Here is an 18,002-nt window from a genome sequence, read left to right on the forward strand (position 1 = left end):
TGCGGTACAGAGGGATCTGGGGGTCCTCGTATATGAAACACAAAAAGTTAGCATGCAAGTACAGCAAGTAATTAGGAAGGCAAATGGAATGTTGGCCTTTATTGCAAGGGGTATGGAGTATAAAAGTAGGGAAGTCTTGCTACAACTGTACAGGGCACTGGTGAGACCACACCTGGAGTACTGCGTACAGTTTTGGTCTCCATATTTAAGGAGGGATATACTTGCATTGGAGGCAGTTTAGAGAAGGTTCACTAGGTTGATTCCTGAGTTGAAGGGGTTGTCTTATGAAGAAATGTTGAGCAGGTTGGGCCTATACTCATTGGAGTTTAGAAGAACGAGAGGGGATCTTATTGAAACATGTAAGATTCTGTGGGGGCTTGACAGGGAGGATGTTTCCCCTCGTGGGGGAATCTAGAACGAGAGGGCATAGTTTCAGAATAAGAAGTCGCCCATTTAAGACAGAGATGAGGAGGAATTTCTTCACTCAGAGGGTGGTGAATCTTTGGAATTCTCTACCCCAGAGAGCTGTGGAGGCGGAGTTATTGAATATATTCAAGGCGGAGATCGATAGACATTTGAGCTACAGGGGAGTCGAGGGTTATGGGGAGCGGGCAGGAAAGTGGAGTTGAGGCCAAGATCAGATCAGCCATGATCTTATTGAATGGCGGAGCAGGCTCGAGGGGCCAAATGGCCGACTCCTGCTCCTAATTCTTATGTTCTTATGAATGTGCTTTGAGCTTTAAATATCTCCAGGAGTGTTTGTTGATTGTAACATGCAAGGAATAAAATTCAGCTGGCTGGGAACGGCATTGTGTGATTGTTATCATTGCACATTCTCCCCGTGTTTGCGTGGGTTTTCTCCGGGTGCTCCGGTTTCCTCCCACAGTCCAAAGATGTGCGGGTTAGGTTGATTGGCTATGATAAATTGACCCTTAGTGTTAGGGGGATTAAATACATGGGGTTACGGGGATAGGGTGGGATATGTGTTGGTGTAGGGGTTACGGGGATCGGGTGGGATATGTGTCGGTGCAGGCTCGATGGGCCGAAATGGCCTCTATCTGCACTGTGGGGTTTCTGTGATTCTGTGAAAGAGTTAATGGTGTGCAAAGCAAAGCTTTGTGCACAATTCTAAGGCAGGTGTTAACCCATGTATTTTAAATAGGTTAATGTCTCCGTGAAAGTAGCAGACAGACGGGTTCGATCTGAATGCATTAAGCTTCAGCACTATCATTTCACAGTGTGTCATTTCCAAGCTGATGCCCCACAATATATTACAGCAGCACTTGGTTTCCAACCAGAATTCAGTCAGGGATCCTGTGCGCTCCACGACTTGGATTTAACATTGCCCCACGACTCCACGTGTGTGTCTCGAGAACACTAATGCAGCGTGCTTCAAGGACGCTGGAGGTTTGTGGTCTGGGATGTTATGTCAAGCCTTTGTAATATACTTGGAACCAAAGTATTTCCCTCCGTGAAACAGATCCCCAGATACCCATCACATACGCTATATTGACAGAGTTTTTAGAGAAGTGCGTTGAATTTTCTCACTGAACGCATCGTCAAGTGTGACAAACGCCTGCTGTACTCGGGCTGGCGCGTACCTGGGAGCAAAAAGCAGAGATCGTCAGTTTGCTGTTTCTCTTTTTTTGATTCTCTAGGTTTTCGGTGTACAGATCAAATGCTTTCATGAGATTATTCTCATTGGATACAACGTTTATCACTCCTACCATCTGCCGTGGTTCCGGACTCTTAGCTGGTGAGCACATGACAGACATTTGGCACAAACACAGGCACAGTTGAAAAACCTCGCTGTAAGATTAAGCCCTCGGCGTCACGAGAAATTAAAATTTAGATGCACACATTCATTCGTGGAAACAGCCACAGGCTTTTATTTTATTTTTATCCAGAGTGCCACTCTATCTTACCCCTCCCAATTTTGTCTCCAGTTCTCCTGAGGAGGCCGACTCCTGTCGAGGTACAATTTCACTGGCACAGGCTGGCCTACAGTGCCTCACCCAAAATTCATTCCCCCCCCTCCCCCCCCCCCCGCAGCCTAATGTGTAGCAAGAGAGTAAGCAGTAGCAAGTTAATTGGTTGGGAGGGGGTGCATCACAACTGTGCTCAATCCTGTCCTCTCCCAATATCCACACCCTCTAACAGTAGTCACTGGATAATGATACAGCTCAGGAATTCTGGCTGAGTTCTCCCTTGTCTGTTATTTGGTAGCCCCCACCCTGTCATTGCACGGGTGAACGAGGGAACGTGCTACACTGAGGATTGCAGGGCTGCGCCAAGCCTATCTCTGCATAATAAAAAGATATTTCACCCCCACCTGAGCTGCAATGCTCTCCACGATGTTATCTTGTGATGTTCATGTTGGTCCTTGTAATGTAAATGTCAAAGACAGCATTTATATTCACTTCAGATAACTGGCAAAACAATTATCAATCTTTATGATAAATTAATTTGTGCCTGTCTGAATATTTGAATGTAAAGTTCTAACTTGCTTTCTGATTGCCTGCTGCTAGCCCCCCACCCCCGTGGTATTATCAGTCACGTGGTTAGCAGGGACTGCAGTCCCATTCCACAACAAACACAAAAGGCAGCCAATGCCCCCTCACCAAAAACGGATTCAATTCTTCCCATTGAAAAGCTGTAACTGAAAAGTTAACTGAGTAATAAGTTGAAGCTACTGTAAACATTCAGCTGCCAACAGTGTTTAAACTGGAGTAGAAAGCCTTGGTCTGCTCATGCTCTCTGGCCCCCTAGACGGACCTGGGACTGTGTTTATGATAAGCTACCCCAGTCAGAGCCACAACAGCTGCTGAAACACATTCAGTTCCAACGTGAAGTTGTTAATACCTGGCATTGCTGTTTACAGGTACATAAAAATACCCACTGAGGGCATTTTATTTCGAGACTTGGTGTCCTTGTCTTATTATTGGTTAATTAGCCACATCCGTTAATCCTCACTGTGTTGGCTCCCGATACCATTTTTGAGCAGGCAACAACAACTTGTATTTATATAGCGCCTTTAACATAGTAAAACGTCCCAAGGCGCTTCACAGGAGTGATTATCAAACAAAGTTAGACACCGAGCCACATGAGATATATTAGGACAGTTCAAAGCTGTAGGTTTTACGGAGCGTCTTAAAGGAGGAAAGAGAGGCGGAGAGGTTTAGGGAGGGAATTCCAGAGCTTAGAGCCTAGACAGCCGAAGGCACGGCCGCCAAAGGCGGAGTGATTATAATCGGGGATGCACAAGAACCATAGTTGGAGGAACGCAGAGATCTCGGAGGGCTGGTGGAGGTTGCAGAGATAGGGAGGGGGCGAGGCCATGGAGATATTTGAAAACAAGGATGAGAATTTTAAAATCGAAGCTTTGGCGGACCGGAAGCCAGTAGGGCAGCGAGTACCTAAGTGATGGGTGAACGGGACTTGGTGCGAGTTAGGATACAGGCAGCAGAGTTTTGGACGAACTCAAGTTTATGGAGGTTGGAAAATGGGAGGCTGGTCAGGAGAGCTTTGCAATAGGCAGATCGAGAGGTAACAAAGGCATGGATGAGGGTTTCAGCAGATGAGCTGAGGCAGGGGTTATGTAGGGAGGGCTCGGGTGACTTGACTCCATGGTTCCGCGCATGTTATTTCTTCGTTGATCATGAATGCAAAGGGTTTAATTTTTTCTACTAGAAGAGTTTTAAGATAAATTTTTCAACATATTTTTCTCTCTAAGGTATTTCTTGCTGTGCGCTAATTACTTCTTCTACGGGGAGACGGTAACGGACACGTTTTTCGCACTGGTTCAGAGAGAGGAGCCTCTGCGGATCCTGAGCAAATACCATCGCTTCATTTCCTTTGCTCTTTACCTGACAGGTACTGCTGCTTGCTTGTCCCAATCAGCTTGGCGAAATCAGTTAAAGTAACACTGGGCGGACCATTTAATCTCTCAGCAAGCGGACAACAACTCGCCAAACAATAGCAACACTTGGCATTTTTTGTCTATGCGCGCACAGGATTTGGTGGAAAATACATATTTTTAAACTTTTAATTGAACAGCCAAATATGTATTAAGCGCATCGAGTCGGCGAATAGGCTGAAGTATGACGGGAAGTAGCTTACAGGAAGTGCACACTGTACACAAGGCGCTGTGTGATTAGTCTTCAAGAGAGAGAAAGCCAGCCATTGACCGGGAGCTTGAAATTCACAAGCAACAAACGGTTGCGGTCTGCAGTGAACCTGTAGTTGCCGTTTTAGACATCTTTTTCACAGGAAGTACTTAAGCAACGGCTTTCAAGGGCCAGGTCAGATTGGCACTAAGCATCATACTTGTACGGCAGAGCCCCAGGCTGCCCGTGATTAATGTCACAGGAGATCCACTTGCATCTGAAAGGAAGAAGACAATTCCAGTGGCAATCCTTAAGTCAGAACTGGGAGAAGCACACGGACAGGACAGCCCCTTTATAGTCTTTTAGAGAGACTTCTCCAACCTGACGGAGCTGGTTTTGATGTAGGGTCTCCACTTGTAACATTAAACTCTCTTTCCAATGCTGACTGACCCGCCCTCTGACGTAATAAAACTCACTGCACACTTGGTTTGAGCATAGAGCAAGGCTTTAATCAACTTGTTTCAGAACATGGAGGTCTAGTTGTACTTCACTAGTTCCTTGTCTTACAAAATGTCCCTGGCAAGCTGGGCCCACGCCCAAGTATCTATACTCCTTGGACGGCGCCACCACCTGGCTGTCCAGTGTTATTTCATGAGTAGTTTCTTGATGATGATGAGATTTATAACACCCTCCATATCCAACATTTCCAACATGCACAGTTTGTCTTTGCTCTCAAATACTTAGGCTGTTGAATCGGTGACAGAGTTCTAACTGGAGCTGTCTCTCAGTAGGATTATATTAAATGCTTTTTTTTTGTACTGTAACATATCCAAACGTTGGGTGAAATGGTGCCGTTGCAGAAAATGCTGAAGATAATCCGAAGCGAATCTTATCTTGGGTTACAGATAACGCGCAGAAACTGCTCGGCTTGTATGCTGTGGTTTGAGGTCGTCTCAACTCTTGAATCAGATTACTGCCGTTTCACTCAGCTCTACCCTATCTCTGTGTACATAATAGGACAGGTTAACGGAGAAGGGGAGGGAAGAACGCAGCACAGACTTTTTACCGGAACAGAATGAGGTTTCACTTCCAGGAAAAGTGGCCAAAAATGAATTTGAATTTAAAGCGAAGTGGTTGTTGTGGACTGTCACAGTTTAGGGATGCAGGATAACGCAGAGCTGAACAAGACCATTGCAGCCGATCTGGCCAGCCCCAGATGTGAAGAGGACCCTGTCTTCAAAGTTTCTCTTTGCTCCTGCCCTCTCCTGATGCTGTTGCTGGTTGGGATAGTGTTCCACAGGCCCCAGCTGCTTCCTGTTACCCCAGCCAAGTGGCCAATTTTCAAGTGTGCGCTAGGGAATGTTAGCTGGCTCTTTGGCCAGAGAGGGAATTGCATCCAAGCCTGATCCTGGCTCCTCCCTCCCACTCTCAGCGTGGGTTGTGGGTAACAGTCGAGAATGGGAACCCTGGCTGATTTTGTTAAACAGTCCACCAATAAACCCAATAGGGAATCGAGGAAAAACCATTTTACCCAGAGAGTGGTTAGAATGTGAAACTCGCTTCCACAAGGAGAAGTTGAGGCAAGTAGCATAGATGCATTTAAGGGGAAGCTAGATAAACACATGAGGAAGAAAGAAATCGAGGGATATGTTGATGGGGTGAGATGAAGAGGGGTGGGAGGAGGCTCATGCAGAGTATAAACGCCAGCATTAGCCTGTTTCTGTGCTGTAGATTCTATGGTTCATTCACCCTCTCTCCAGTGCAGCATTACTGAACGTAATTGTCGCACCCAAATGCTGACTGAGCGGAGGTCGGTTAATTCATTACAGAGCAAGGATCAAACTCTGGACCTTCCTGGGTTGCGTGGAGCAGCTCCACAATGGGTGATGTAAGTATCAGTTGAACTATTGGGGAAGTGTGCATCAAAGGGACAACCACCGTAAGAACCAGCCTTCCCCGTTCATTGGAATGGGACCACGTTAGTTTCTGCAAGTACAGTTAAAGAGATGAGACGATGACTTTGCCCTTTGTTTTGTCCCTAGGGTTCTGCATGTTTGTCCTGAGCCTGGTGAAGAAGCATTACCGACTGCAGTTCTACATGGTACGTAACCCGCTGGCGGTCAGAATAAAACATAATGTGCATTTGCTTTTCAACTGGCACTGGTTCCTGGCTCAGCGATGCCCATTGTTATGAATCTTATGATCCATGAAGAAAGACTCATGAAATAACACTGGACGGCCAGCTGGTGGCGCCGTCCAAGGAGTATAAATACTCGGGCGTGGGCCCAGCTTGCCCAGGACATTTTGTAAACAGGAACTAGTGAAAGATAACTAGACCTCCGTGTTTATTACATCATCCCAATCTGGGATGGGTTTGGCCTTAAACTGGAGCATAATGGGGAGCCACTGGAGTTCTGCGGTGGGGTGGGGCAAGGGCTAACAGGACCTGTCTCGTCCTGTTGGATTTTGCTCTGCTGAGGTAATGGAATGGGGCGGAGTGAGAGGGGGAGAGTGATCACCCGCCAAGGCCAGTCTCTATTACACGTTGGGTGTTTATTTGGGCACGGCGCCGATCCTGATATCCATGCCAACTAGCCAACAGTGTCGGAAGACAAGACACAGCGGCCCAGTCCATCCTGCTTCCTGAGGTATGATACTCGCTCTATCCACTTCAGAAGGATGATCAGCCCTGCCAGGGTTTAGTCCCAATACCTGTAACAGCAAAATGCTGTGCTGTACCCTTGGAACCCCAATTCAAGACCAGTTGTCACCTTAAACATTCACTCCCTCCACCACCGGCGCACCGTGGCTGCAGTGTGTACCATCTACAAGATGCACTGCAGCAACTCGCCAAGGCTTCTTCGGCAGCACCTCCCAAACCCGCGGCCTCTTCCACCTAGAAGGACAAGGGCAGCAGGCGCATGGGAACACCACCACCTCCAAGTCACACCCCATCCTGACTTGGAAATATATCGGTCATTCCTTCATCGTCGCTGGGTCAAAATCCTGGAACTCCCTCCCTAACAGCACTGTGGGAGTACCTTCACCACACGGGCTGCAGCGGTTCAAGGCAGCGGCTCACCACCACCTTCTCAAGGGCAATTAGGGATGGGTAATAAATGTTGGCCTTGCCAGCGACTCCCACATCTCATGAATTAATAAAGAAATAAATTCTCAGTGGTTTAAATTTCAATTGGTTTAAAATGTTTGTAACCTGGTCTGATTTTACAACCCTCACCTGAGGTTTATCCGATGTCTATTGTTCCTTCACAGTTCGGCTGGACCCATGTGACGTTGCTGATTGTAGTCACTCAGTCTCATCTCATCATCCACAACCTCTTTGATGGAATGATTTGGTACGTGACAGCCCAGTACTTTGTTCCATTCTCCATTACTCTTAAAATTAGTTACGTTTACACGTGCAGTTTAAACAGTTGGCACAGTTGCTCACATAAGAACATAAGAAGTAGGAGCAGGAGTAGGCCATACGTCCCTCGGGCCTGCTCCGCCATTCAATAGGATCATGGCTGATCCGAACCTAGACTCGCGTCCACTTCCCTGCCCGCTCCCCGTAACCCCTAATTCCCTTATCAGGAAACTGTCTACGTTTTAAATTTATTTAATGTCGCAGCTTCCACAGCTCTCTGAGGTAGCAAATTCCATAGATTTACTACCCTCTGAGTGAAGAAGTTTCTCCTCATCTCAGTTTTGAAAGGGCAGCCCCTTATGCTAAGATTATGCCCCCTAGTTCTAGTCTCACCCATCAGTGGAAACATCCTCACCGCATCCACCCGATCAAGCCCCCTCACAATCTTTTATGTTTCGATAAGATCGCCTCTCATTCTTCTGAATTCCAATGAGTAGAGGCCCAACCTACTTAACCTTTCCTCATACGTCAACCCCCTCATCTCCAGAATCAACCGAGTGAACCTTCTCTGAACTGCCTCGAGAGCAAGTATATCTTTTCTTAAATATGGAAACCAAAACTACGCAGTATTCCAGGTGTGGCCTCACCAGTGCCCTGTATAACTGAAGCAAGACTTCCCTGCTTTTATACTCCATCCCCCTTGCAATAAAAGCCAAGATTCCATTGGCCTTCCTGATCACCTGCTGTACCTGCATACTAACCTTCTCGCACTTCTCTCAAGTCCAACCTTTCCCCATCACAGGATTCCTTTGCGTGGGATTTTTCAGCCCATGGATATCACCATCAATGTTATGAGAAACACGCATTTACATAGAGCTTTATGGCATTGTTGAGATCTCCGAGCCCTTCACACAATGAATTGTTTCTGAAGCCAGTGACTGTTACACGGCAAGTGTGGCAGCCATTTGGCACACAGCAAAGATCAGTGAGATGAACGATCAGCCATCCTGATTTTCGGTGATACTAGTTTTAGGTGTGAGGAAAATTCTCCTTTTACCTCTTTAGGGAATTGGCTGTCGCTGAGATTCCTGTTTAAAGCAGAAGCAGTAATGATGTTACCACCAGGTACCAATAGCCCATTTTGTTGTTAAATTGTCCTGTTATGTAGGGGCACCAAACCATCTCTCGGCACTTTCCCAACCGCACACGTGGGACTCCATGCTCGACAGATATTGAAGACTTTGTTTGTCCTATTATATGGGAGCACCAAACCATCTCTCAGCACCTTCTTTAAAGAAACTTCTTCGCCCAGAGAGTGGTGAGAATGTGGAACTCGCTACCACAGGGAGTAGTTGAAGCGAATAGTATAGATGCATTTAAGGGGAGGCTAGATAAGCACGAGGGAGAAAGGAATAGAGGGTTATGCTGATTGAGTTAGATGAGGAAAGGTGGGAGGAGGCTCGAGTGGAGCATAAACGCCGGCATAGGCTGGTTGGGCCGAATGGCCTGTTTCTGTGCTGTATTTCCCATGTAACCTTCCCAACAGCACATCCAGGGAATCCATAGCAAAATACTGCGGATGCTGGAAATCCGAAATAACAACAGAAAATGCTGGAAAAACTCAGCAGGCCAGGCAACATCCGTGGAGAGAGAAATAGAGTCAACGTTTCAGGTCAAAGACCCTTCGTCAGGACTGAGTCCTGATGAAGGGTCTTTGACCCGAAACGTTGACTCTATTTCTCTCTCCACGGATGTTGCCTGGCCTGCTGAGTTTTTCCAGCATTTATTGTTGTTATTCCAGGGAATCCATGCTTGACATACACTGAGGATTCTCTTTGGCCTTAGCAACTTACTGTTGGCATAACCCCATCTAAACCCAAACCCATCTTGCTCCCACCCCTGTCGGCATTCTTCAGTACAGGAAACTTTCGATTTACCGGCACCTAAATAACCGGAAATCTCGGTTAACCGGCAAAATTCAGGAGTAGGTTCAGGTAAGTTTTATTACTTGCCTTCCTCGATCTGTTGCTGTGCAAGGGTGTGGCTGCAGCTGTTGCTAAGCTACAGAGACGCTTGGAACTTGTGGCCATTGTTCTGAACCTGTTGCTAAGCAACAGGGTTTGTTGCTTTATACGGAGCTCTCAGCTCCGTATCTTTTACTATAGCTTTCGGTTATCCGGAATTTTTGATGAACCGGCACTACGTCGGTCCCGTCGGTGCCGGATAAAAAAAAAAGTTTCCTGTATAAAGCACGTGAACGCCATGCTTCCCATTGAACCTGAATTACTGTGGCTCCTAAGAGCTGTTGTCAAAGACAGCACAAATGCAGGCTTTTGTCCCTGTTGGTTCCCAGCAGGCCTACCTCTGAGCCGGCCCACTGCAGGGTAAACTGGGGACAGCAGAGCTCCTCGGTTGTGGGTCTCCACTTGAACAATGCAGCCCTGGCACCTGAAAGACAACATAAAAATGTCACGAGTTGCATTAACAGACTGCTGCATTTAACAGCACGGGACACAGCTTGACAGAGTGCTGTCTCATTCAGAGTAGAATTGTCAGCTGCTGGTTCTAGTGCCTGAAAAGGAATGGCTTTGGTTTCCATGTGGAATAAAGACCAGGAGCCCCCGATAGGTCTGTGCCTTTGTGTCTCCTGATATTGTTTTATCTTTGGCCATTCTTTCTTGCTCTCCTTCCCACATTACAACAGCGACTCCACTTCAAAAGCACTTCATTGGTTGTAAAGCGCTTTGAGACGTCTGGTGGTCGTGAAAGACGCTATAGAAATGCAAGTCTTTCTTTCTTGCTTCTAGGTTCATCGTGCCCATTTCCTGTGTGATCTGCAATGACATCATGGCCTACATGTTTGGATTCTTCTTTGGCCGAACTCCACTCATCAAGGTCAGTGGGGAGATGAAGAGTCGATATCCCACGTCGGAGAGAAACGTTAAAAAAAAACTCTACCAATAATAGAAGTCGCCAATTCAGCACTGGTTTGCATTGCATTGGCGACCTCACTCCGAGGAGGCTGCAGCACGGTTGGTGTGGGAAATGGAAAATGGCATCCAGGTCCAGAAGGAGTGCTCTTCTGCTGGAGGCTGAAGTACATTGTGGGGTAGAGTAGAGGGATCTTCATGCTAGACTTGTTCTCTATTTGACCCGGGAGTGCTTGATGCTGGCCCCGCACAGTACGTGGCACTGTGAAGCTTTCCTTTCCAACAAGTTTATGTGCAACTCACAATTACCCGAAAAATCCAGTGTGAAATTCACGCCCCAATGTGAATTTTCGTGACCCACTGATGCAACGTTAGTTAATCAAATTTGCAGACGCTAAACTGGTAGAGTCTGATGAAGCAGCGAAGGAGTAACAGAAGCACTTAAAGCAATATTTACAAGCGGACAGGTGAAATACAATAGGTGCGAGGCTTTACAGATTGAAAGAACAAAAGGCTAGCTAGAGGAGAGGGCATATTGCCAGATTAGTAGCATTGAAGTCCCAGACTGTCTTGTGCTTTGGTTAGGCTACACCATGTTCGATTCTAGTTACTGAGGCAGAGAAAGACCACAAGGCTGATCCCTTGTGTGAGAGAACTGTTATGGAACTTGCTACCACAAGGAGTAGTTGAGGCAAATTGCCTGCATGTATTAAGGGGAAGCTAGATAAGCAGATGAGGGAGAAAGGAATAGAAGGCTCTGTTGATGGGGTGAGATGAAGAGGGGCGGGAGGAGGCTCGTGTGGAGCATAAACACCGGCATGGAGCCGTTGGGCAGAATGGCCTGTCTCTGTGCTGTAAATACTTTGTAATGAGAAGAAGTTAGAAGAACTTAAACTCTTCTGCCTTGAGATGAGGTAACCTAGAGGCATATGCGATATTAAGTGGACTGAAACTGATTAATCCGGCACACTATTACAAGTTAAACCATGAGTGCAGGACCGAGGTACAAATTGGTAACAGCCAAGTTCAGGACTGATGCCGGGAAGCATTTCATCACGCACACAAAACAATGAATTCCTAGAATGGTTTTCAGATAGGGTGCTGAGGGCAAATACTCGAGTCACGTAAGAAGCATTGGATGGTGTTGTAGAGGGAATCACAGATTTCCTTGGAAGGGATGATGTAGATGGAGTGAATGGCCTCCACTTCTGTGCACTTTCTACAAATGAATTCAGGTTCCAACTGACCCAGATCGGGACCTAACAGGATGAGTCATGGGGGGGGGTCGGCGAGGGAAGGGACAGTCTTGCATCCCACCATTCTGTGACGCAGCTTGCTTGCGCATGGATGTGTGGCACAGTGGGATCACCTTCCCCTTTGTTGTAGATACTTCTATCCACTTACATTTGCAAAGCAGTTTTTAGTAAGCTATGGCAATTTTATCAAAGAATAAGTTATATAACAGCCACTTTTCTTTTTATAGCAAGAATGATCTGATTCTCAGTTGTGTCTGTGTTTTTACAGCTGTCGCCCAAGAAGACCTGGGAAGGATTTATCGGAGGATTCTTTTCGACTGTCTTATTTGGCGTTTTGGTGAGAGACAGTAAATGATCACTTGTACAGGGTCAGAATGAAAAGCACGGAGGCACTACCATTTGTTGATACAGTCGTACCTCTCGACTGTCCCTTTTTACTCAGGACGCTGCCACGTTGTACAGGGCGCCTGAGAAAAACAGCAGCAACAACACAAAATGCTGGAGCCAGTAAAACTGGTTTTGCAAGTTGTAAAAGAAAATGATGCTCCTGTCCCAAGCCCCAACCTGAATTTCACTCTTTCAGTTCGAGAGGATTAGGCACAAGTCGCTTACTCACCGAGGTAATGGATTGCACTTGGAAGGGGATTGCTGAAGACCGTTTCTTTTAATTTTATGGCAAAAAAAAAAAGGACTCAGAGAGGGCGCAGAGGAGATTTACTAGAATGGTACAGGAAACCTTGGTTTATCCGGAGGTTAACTGTCCGGAATGCTCGAGCCACCGGCAAAAATCAGGAGCCGTTTCGTTAGGTTTTTTTTCTTTTCATTGCTTTTTTTTCACCAGTCAGGCCTCTGCAAGGTCTCGCTGAAGCTGTTGCTAAGCTACAGAGACGCTTGCAAGGTACGGCCGACTGTTTAGAAGCTGTTGCTAAGCAACAGGGTTTGTTGCCAGATACAGAGCTCAAAATCTCCGTATGTTTCAACATTAGCGCTGGTTTGTCCGGCAGCTTTGATGGGACGGCAACAGCTCGGTCCCGTTGGTGCCAGATAGCACAAAGTTTCCTGTACCAGGGAATGCAGGACCTCAGTTACATAGAAGATAGGAGCAGGAGCAGGCCATTTGGCCCCTCGAGCCTGCTCCGCCATTTAATGAGATCATGGCTGATCATCCAAATTCAGTACCCTGTCCCTGCTTTCTCCCCATATCCCTTGATCCCTTTTGCCTTAAGAAATATATTTAACTCCTTCTTGAATATATTTAATGATTTGGCCTCCACTGCCTTCTGTGGTAGAGAATTCCACAGGTTCACCACTCACTGGGTGAAGAAATTCCTCCTCATCTCTGTCCTAAATGGCTTACCCCTTATCCTTAGACTGTGACCCCTGGTTCTGGACTCCCGGCCATCAGGAACATCCTTCCTGCATCTAGTCTGTCTAGTCCTGTTAGAATTTTATAAGTTTCAATGAGATCCCCTCTCATTCTTCTAAACTCCAGCGAATATAAGCCCAATCGACCCAATCTCTCCTCATACATCATTCCTGCCATCCCAGGTATCAGCCTGGTGAATCTTCGCTGCACTCCCTCCATGGCAAGAACATCCTCCCTCAGATAAGGCGACCAAAACTGCACACAATACTCAAGGTGTGGTCTCACCAAGGCCCTGTACAACTGCAGCAAGACATCCTTGCTCCTGTACTCGTATCCTCTCACTATAAAGGCCAACATACCATTTGCCTTCTTAACCGCCTGCTGCACCTGCATGCTTACCTTCAGCGACTGGTGCACAAGGACGCCCAGGTCTCGTTGCACTTCCCCTTCTCCCAATCTATTGCTGTTCAGATAATAATCTGCCTTCCTGTTTTTGACACCAAAGTGGATAACCTCGCATTTAACTACATTATACTGCATCTGCCATGCATCTGCCCAATCACCCAACGTGTCCAAATCATACTGGAGTTTCTTGGCATCCTCCTCACAGCACACACGCCCACCCAGCTTTGTGTCGTCTGCAAACTTGGAGCGACTAGAGAAGCTGGGGTTGTACTGCTGAGAGCAGAGAAGGATAATGTAGATTTAATAGAGGTGCTCAAAACCAGGAAGAGTTTTCATAGATTAAATAAGGAGAAACAGTTTCACGTGGCAGAAGGGTCAATAACCAGAGCACACAGATTTAAGGTCATTGACAAAAGAGCCAGAGTGGAGATCAGAATTTTTTTATGCAGTGAGTTGTTATGATCTGGAATGCACTGCCTGAAAGAGTGGTGGAAACAGATTCAATAGTAACTTTCAGAAGGGAATTGGAGGTATACGTGAAAAGAAAAAAATTGGTTGTGTGGGACTAATTGGATAGCTCTTGAAAGAGCCGGCATAGGCACGATGGGCCGAATGGCCTCTGTACTGCATAATTCCATGATTCTAAGAAAGTCTGTCTGGGTTGGGTGTGCAGTGAGACGATGTCAGAGCTTGGTCACTGTGCAATGACACTAGCCACAGGTTCGCGATCACTCCATCTATTGTTAACATTCCTGACCCAGGACAACTGGACCAGTGTTAAGTAGAAAAACAGGCTTGAAACTAACTGGATGCTATCACCAGGCAGGACAACATCTGGGGGACTTTCAGCTGAGCTGCTGGTATTGCAATACATCTGTGCACTGTCCTGTACTTCCGCGCTGGCCTGCGGTTTTCACTCGTTGCTTTCTCTTTCTTTGCAGCTGTCCTACGTGATGTCCGGGTACAAATACTTTGTCTGCCCGTTCGAGTTCAACAACGACGCAAACAGCTTCACCGTAGACTGTGAGCCACCGGAGCTGTTCCAGCTGCAGGTTTACACTATCCCCTCCGTCCTGCAGCCCATCTTGAGCTGGGTACGACGCTTTGCGAGTTCGCCGAGTTTTAAGGGCTGATTTTCCGGCTTAGTGCGTGCCGGGAAGTCGCAGGTTTTTCTGTCAACCCATTAAAGCAAGTGGACAGAAAATAACGTGCCCGCCCATTGCTCGGTGTATGTGTGGGGCTGGTGGACAAGGCTCAGAAAATCAGTCCTTCATAAAGCTAAGTGTTCAAAGGGGAATAATTGTTACCCATGAATTATTTGTGCTTTTTCTTGTCTCATTTCTGCAGCAAACGGTCCGGTTGTACCCTTTCCAGATTCACAGCATCGCCCTTTCCAGCTTTGCGTCGCTGATCAGCCCCTTTGGAGGATTCTTTGCCAGCGGCTTCAAGCGAGCGTTCAAGATCAAGGTATTTTTTCCTCCTCGGGTTGGGGCAAAGAGGAGAGATGGTTCAACGTTTGTGAGCAGGGGCTACAACTATCGACTCCTACAGCACACAAGCAGGCTGTGAGAGTCATGGAATCCTACAGCATGGAAGGAGGCCATTCGGCCCATCGTGCCTGTGCCGGCTCTTTGAAAGAGCTCTCCAATTTATTCCCACACCCCTGCAAATTAGTCCTCTTCAAGTACATGTCCAATTGCCTTTTGAAAGCTCCTATGGAATCTGATTCCTCTGCCCATTCAGGTAGTGTGTTCCAGATCTCAACAACCTTCTGTATGAAGCAATTTCTCCTTGTTTCCCCTCTAGTTCCTCTGGCAATTATTTAAAATCTATGATCTCTGGTTATTAACCCACTTGCCAGAGGAACTAGTTTCTCTCTACTTTCTTTATCAAAACCCCTCATAATTTTGATCCCCTCTATTAGCTCTCCCCTTAACCGTCTCTGCTCTAAGGAGAACAATCCCAGCTTCTCCGATCTCGCCACATAAACTGAACACCCTCATCCCTTTCAGCCCATCGCGCCTGTGCCGGCTCTGTTGAAAGAGCTAGCCAATTAGCCCCACTCTTTTTCCCCCCCCCCCCTACTCTTTTCCCCGCAGCTCTGCAAATTTTTCCTTTTCAAAATATTCCAACTCCGTGGCATGGGAGGCAGGGCAAGAGAGAGAAAATGAGGGGGTTGTTCCTGGACTGCCATCGTGCCCCTACTAACAGCATCAGCAGAGATCGGGATTAAGTCAGCCACTTGCCCGCCTGGTACAGATGCCAATCAACAGGGAAGATGAGGGGAAGGGGAGGAGAAATGAATGTCACCGTGACATGATGCCGCTTATTTTTAATGAGGTGTTCAAATCGGAAACGACTTGAGGAGTGAAATCCCTCCTGTCGATCGGTGCAAAAGTTGGCCCAAGTACAAAATAGGATTTGCTGTTTTGTAATCTTCTGACGTTTGGTAAAATTAGCAGTGGGAAGAATTTCACCTCCTTAGTGTTTATAATCTTTCCAGTAAAGACAAATAAAATGACTTGCTTATCGCGTGAGTTCTCACAGCTCTGCTCAGTAGTTTTTGATCAGCACTTTTTACATTATCTCCATTATACTCGACCCTCACTTGTGCTGGTTACTGACCTTGAGAAGACTTTTATCATAGATGTGTCTGTAACAGCTATGCTGAACCAGACACTGTTCTATTGCAACTCCCTTCCTGTTCTCGGGCGATCGCGAAACATTTTATAAACTCTCTGGAGTTTAGAAGAATGAGAGGTGATCTCGTTGAAACATATAAAATTCTTAGAGGGCTCGACAGGGTGGATGCTGAGAAGATGGCTGGCGAGTCTAGAACTAGGAGTCATAGTCTCAGGATATTTAGGACTGAGATGAGGAGAAATCACTTCACTCAGAGGGTAGTGAATCATTGGAATTCTTTACCCCAGAGGACTGTGGATGCTCAGTCGTTGAGTATATTCAAGATTGAGATCGCTAGATTTTTTTTTTAACACTAAGTGAATCGAGGGAAATGGGGATCGGGCGGAAAAGTGGAGTGGAGGTTGAAGACCAGCCATGATCTTATTGAATGGCGGAGCAGGCTCGAGGGGCCGAATGGCCGACTCCTGCTCCTAGTTCTTACGTTCTTCAAAGCGCCTTGGGTGTGTTTATCTCGGCACTGAGAGCACCTTCCCTCGAGACTGTTGCTAAAAACTGCTCCGCTAATTCCTCCCCAGTATCCGGGGTGGAGTGGCCATGTGGAAAACCAGGAGATTTACAAAGCGCCCGGTGAATGGTTCCATAGCGCTGTATTATCAACGACCCACTTTCCCCAAGAATCCCGCACCCGTTTGGGGGAGCTGGTCCATCTCAGCTTAGATGGCTGAAGGCACAGCTGCAGGAAGGGGGTCTCGCAAAGGTCTCCCTAGTTAGAAGTCCTTGGTTTAGTTAGCGACTGTGATGACTGCTGTAGCAATTTTTATTGTTACAGATCAACGTATTTTTAAAGCTAGTTCGCTATTTAAAAAGGAGATTGAGACATTTGCTGTAGCGCTCAGTCTTTGCACAATTCCACTCGGGGCCGGCTCTTACTGTTCCAGCAGATGGCCAACAGCAAGGAAAAGGTGGAATTCCCATCAACTAATTGGCCTTTTTTCTTCCCAGGACTTTGCCGACACCATACCTGGACACGGTGGGATTATGGATCGCTTCGATTGTCAGTTTCTCATGGCGACCTTTGTCAACGTCTACATTGCCAGCTTTATAAGGTAAAAGCCTCTCAGCGATTCCGAAGCTCCATCTCCTTCTCGTGACTATGAGCACTCTACACCTGTTTGAATTCTCTTCCCCAGAGAGCTGTGGAGGCTGGGTCATTGAGTATATTTAAGGTGGAGATAGACAGATTTTTGAACGGTAAGGGAGTCGAGAGTTATGGGGAGCGGGCAGGGAAGTAGAGTTGAGGCCAAGATCAGATCAGCCATGATCTCATTGAATGGCGGAGCAGGCTCGAGGGGCCGAATGGCCGACTCCTGCTCCTATTTCTTATGTTCTTACGAGAGTAGGAAGGCTCAACCTTCCAAAAGGAGTTCACTGGCTGTGAGGCGTTTTGGGATAAGGCACTATATAACTTGCATTTTATAGAACACCTTTAACATAGTAAAACGTCCCGATGCTCAAACTGACCTGATTGCCGTGTAGAACCAAAGCATCGTTTGACCACGATGTGCTGAAAGAAAGGACCACTTTCTTTCAGTGCTGTAAATTGAATGCTTGTGGGTGTTATGAATAAGTCGAAACAACTCTTTTATTTGTCACCCCTGCCTATCTCGGTAACCTCCTCCAGCCTTATAACCCTCCGAGAACTCTGCATTCCTGCAACTCTGGCCTCCGATTCTTCGCCTCGCCATTTGAGTCGGTGCCTTCAGCCATCTCGGCCCTCGGCTCAGGAATTCCATTCCCTAAACCCCTCCGCTTCAGCACTTCTCTCTCCTCCTTTCAAACCCAGGTACCGCTCCTAATATCTCTTTCGTTGCCTTGGTGTCAATTATTTTGTCTGTTAACGTTCCTGTGACGCGCCTTGGGACTTTTCCA

At 46.9% G+C, this 18,002-nt stretch overlaps 1 protein-coding gene across 1 annotated transcript in view; it reads left to right on the forward strand.

The window, feature by feature from the left end:
- Positions 1–18,002, forward strand: part of cds2 (CDP-diacylglycerol synthase (phosphatidate cytidylyltransferase) 2) — a 47,503-nt gene that overhangs the window by 20,211 nt on the left and 9,290 nt on the right. Inside the window, exons 4-12 of the mRNA XM_085970957.1 lie at positions 1,659–1,756; positions 3,734–3,873; positions 6,149–6,207; positions 7,380–7,462; positions 10,281–10,368; positions 11,928–11,996; positions 14,372–14,524; positions 14,778–14,897; positions 17,076–17,179. Of these exons, the coding sequence (XP_085827083.1) occupies positions 1,659–1,756; positions 3,734–3,873; positions 6,149–6,207; positions 7,380–7,462; positions 10,281–10,368; positions 11,928–11,996; positions 14,372–14,524; positions 14,778–14,897; positions 17,076–17,179 (914 nt within the window). The remainder of the gene's footprint in view (positions 1–1,658; positions 1,757–3,733; positions 3,874–6,148; positions 6,208–7,379; positions 7,463–10,280; positions 10,369–11,927; positions 11,997–14,371; positions 14,525–14,777; positions 14,898–17,075; positions 17,180–18,002) is intronic.

This window comes from Somniosus microcephalus, chromosome 30, assembly GCF_052327205.1.
Source record: "Somniosus microcephalus isolate GS21.2 chromosome 30, FLI_Smic_1.0, whole genome shotgun sequence".
NCBI lineage: Eukaryota > Metazoa > Chordata > Chondrichthyes > Squaliformes > Somniosidae > Somniosus > Somniosus microcephalus.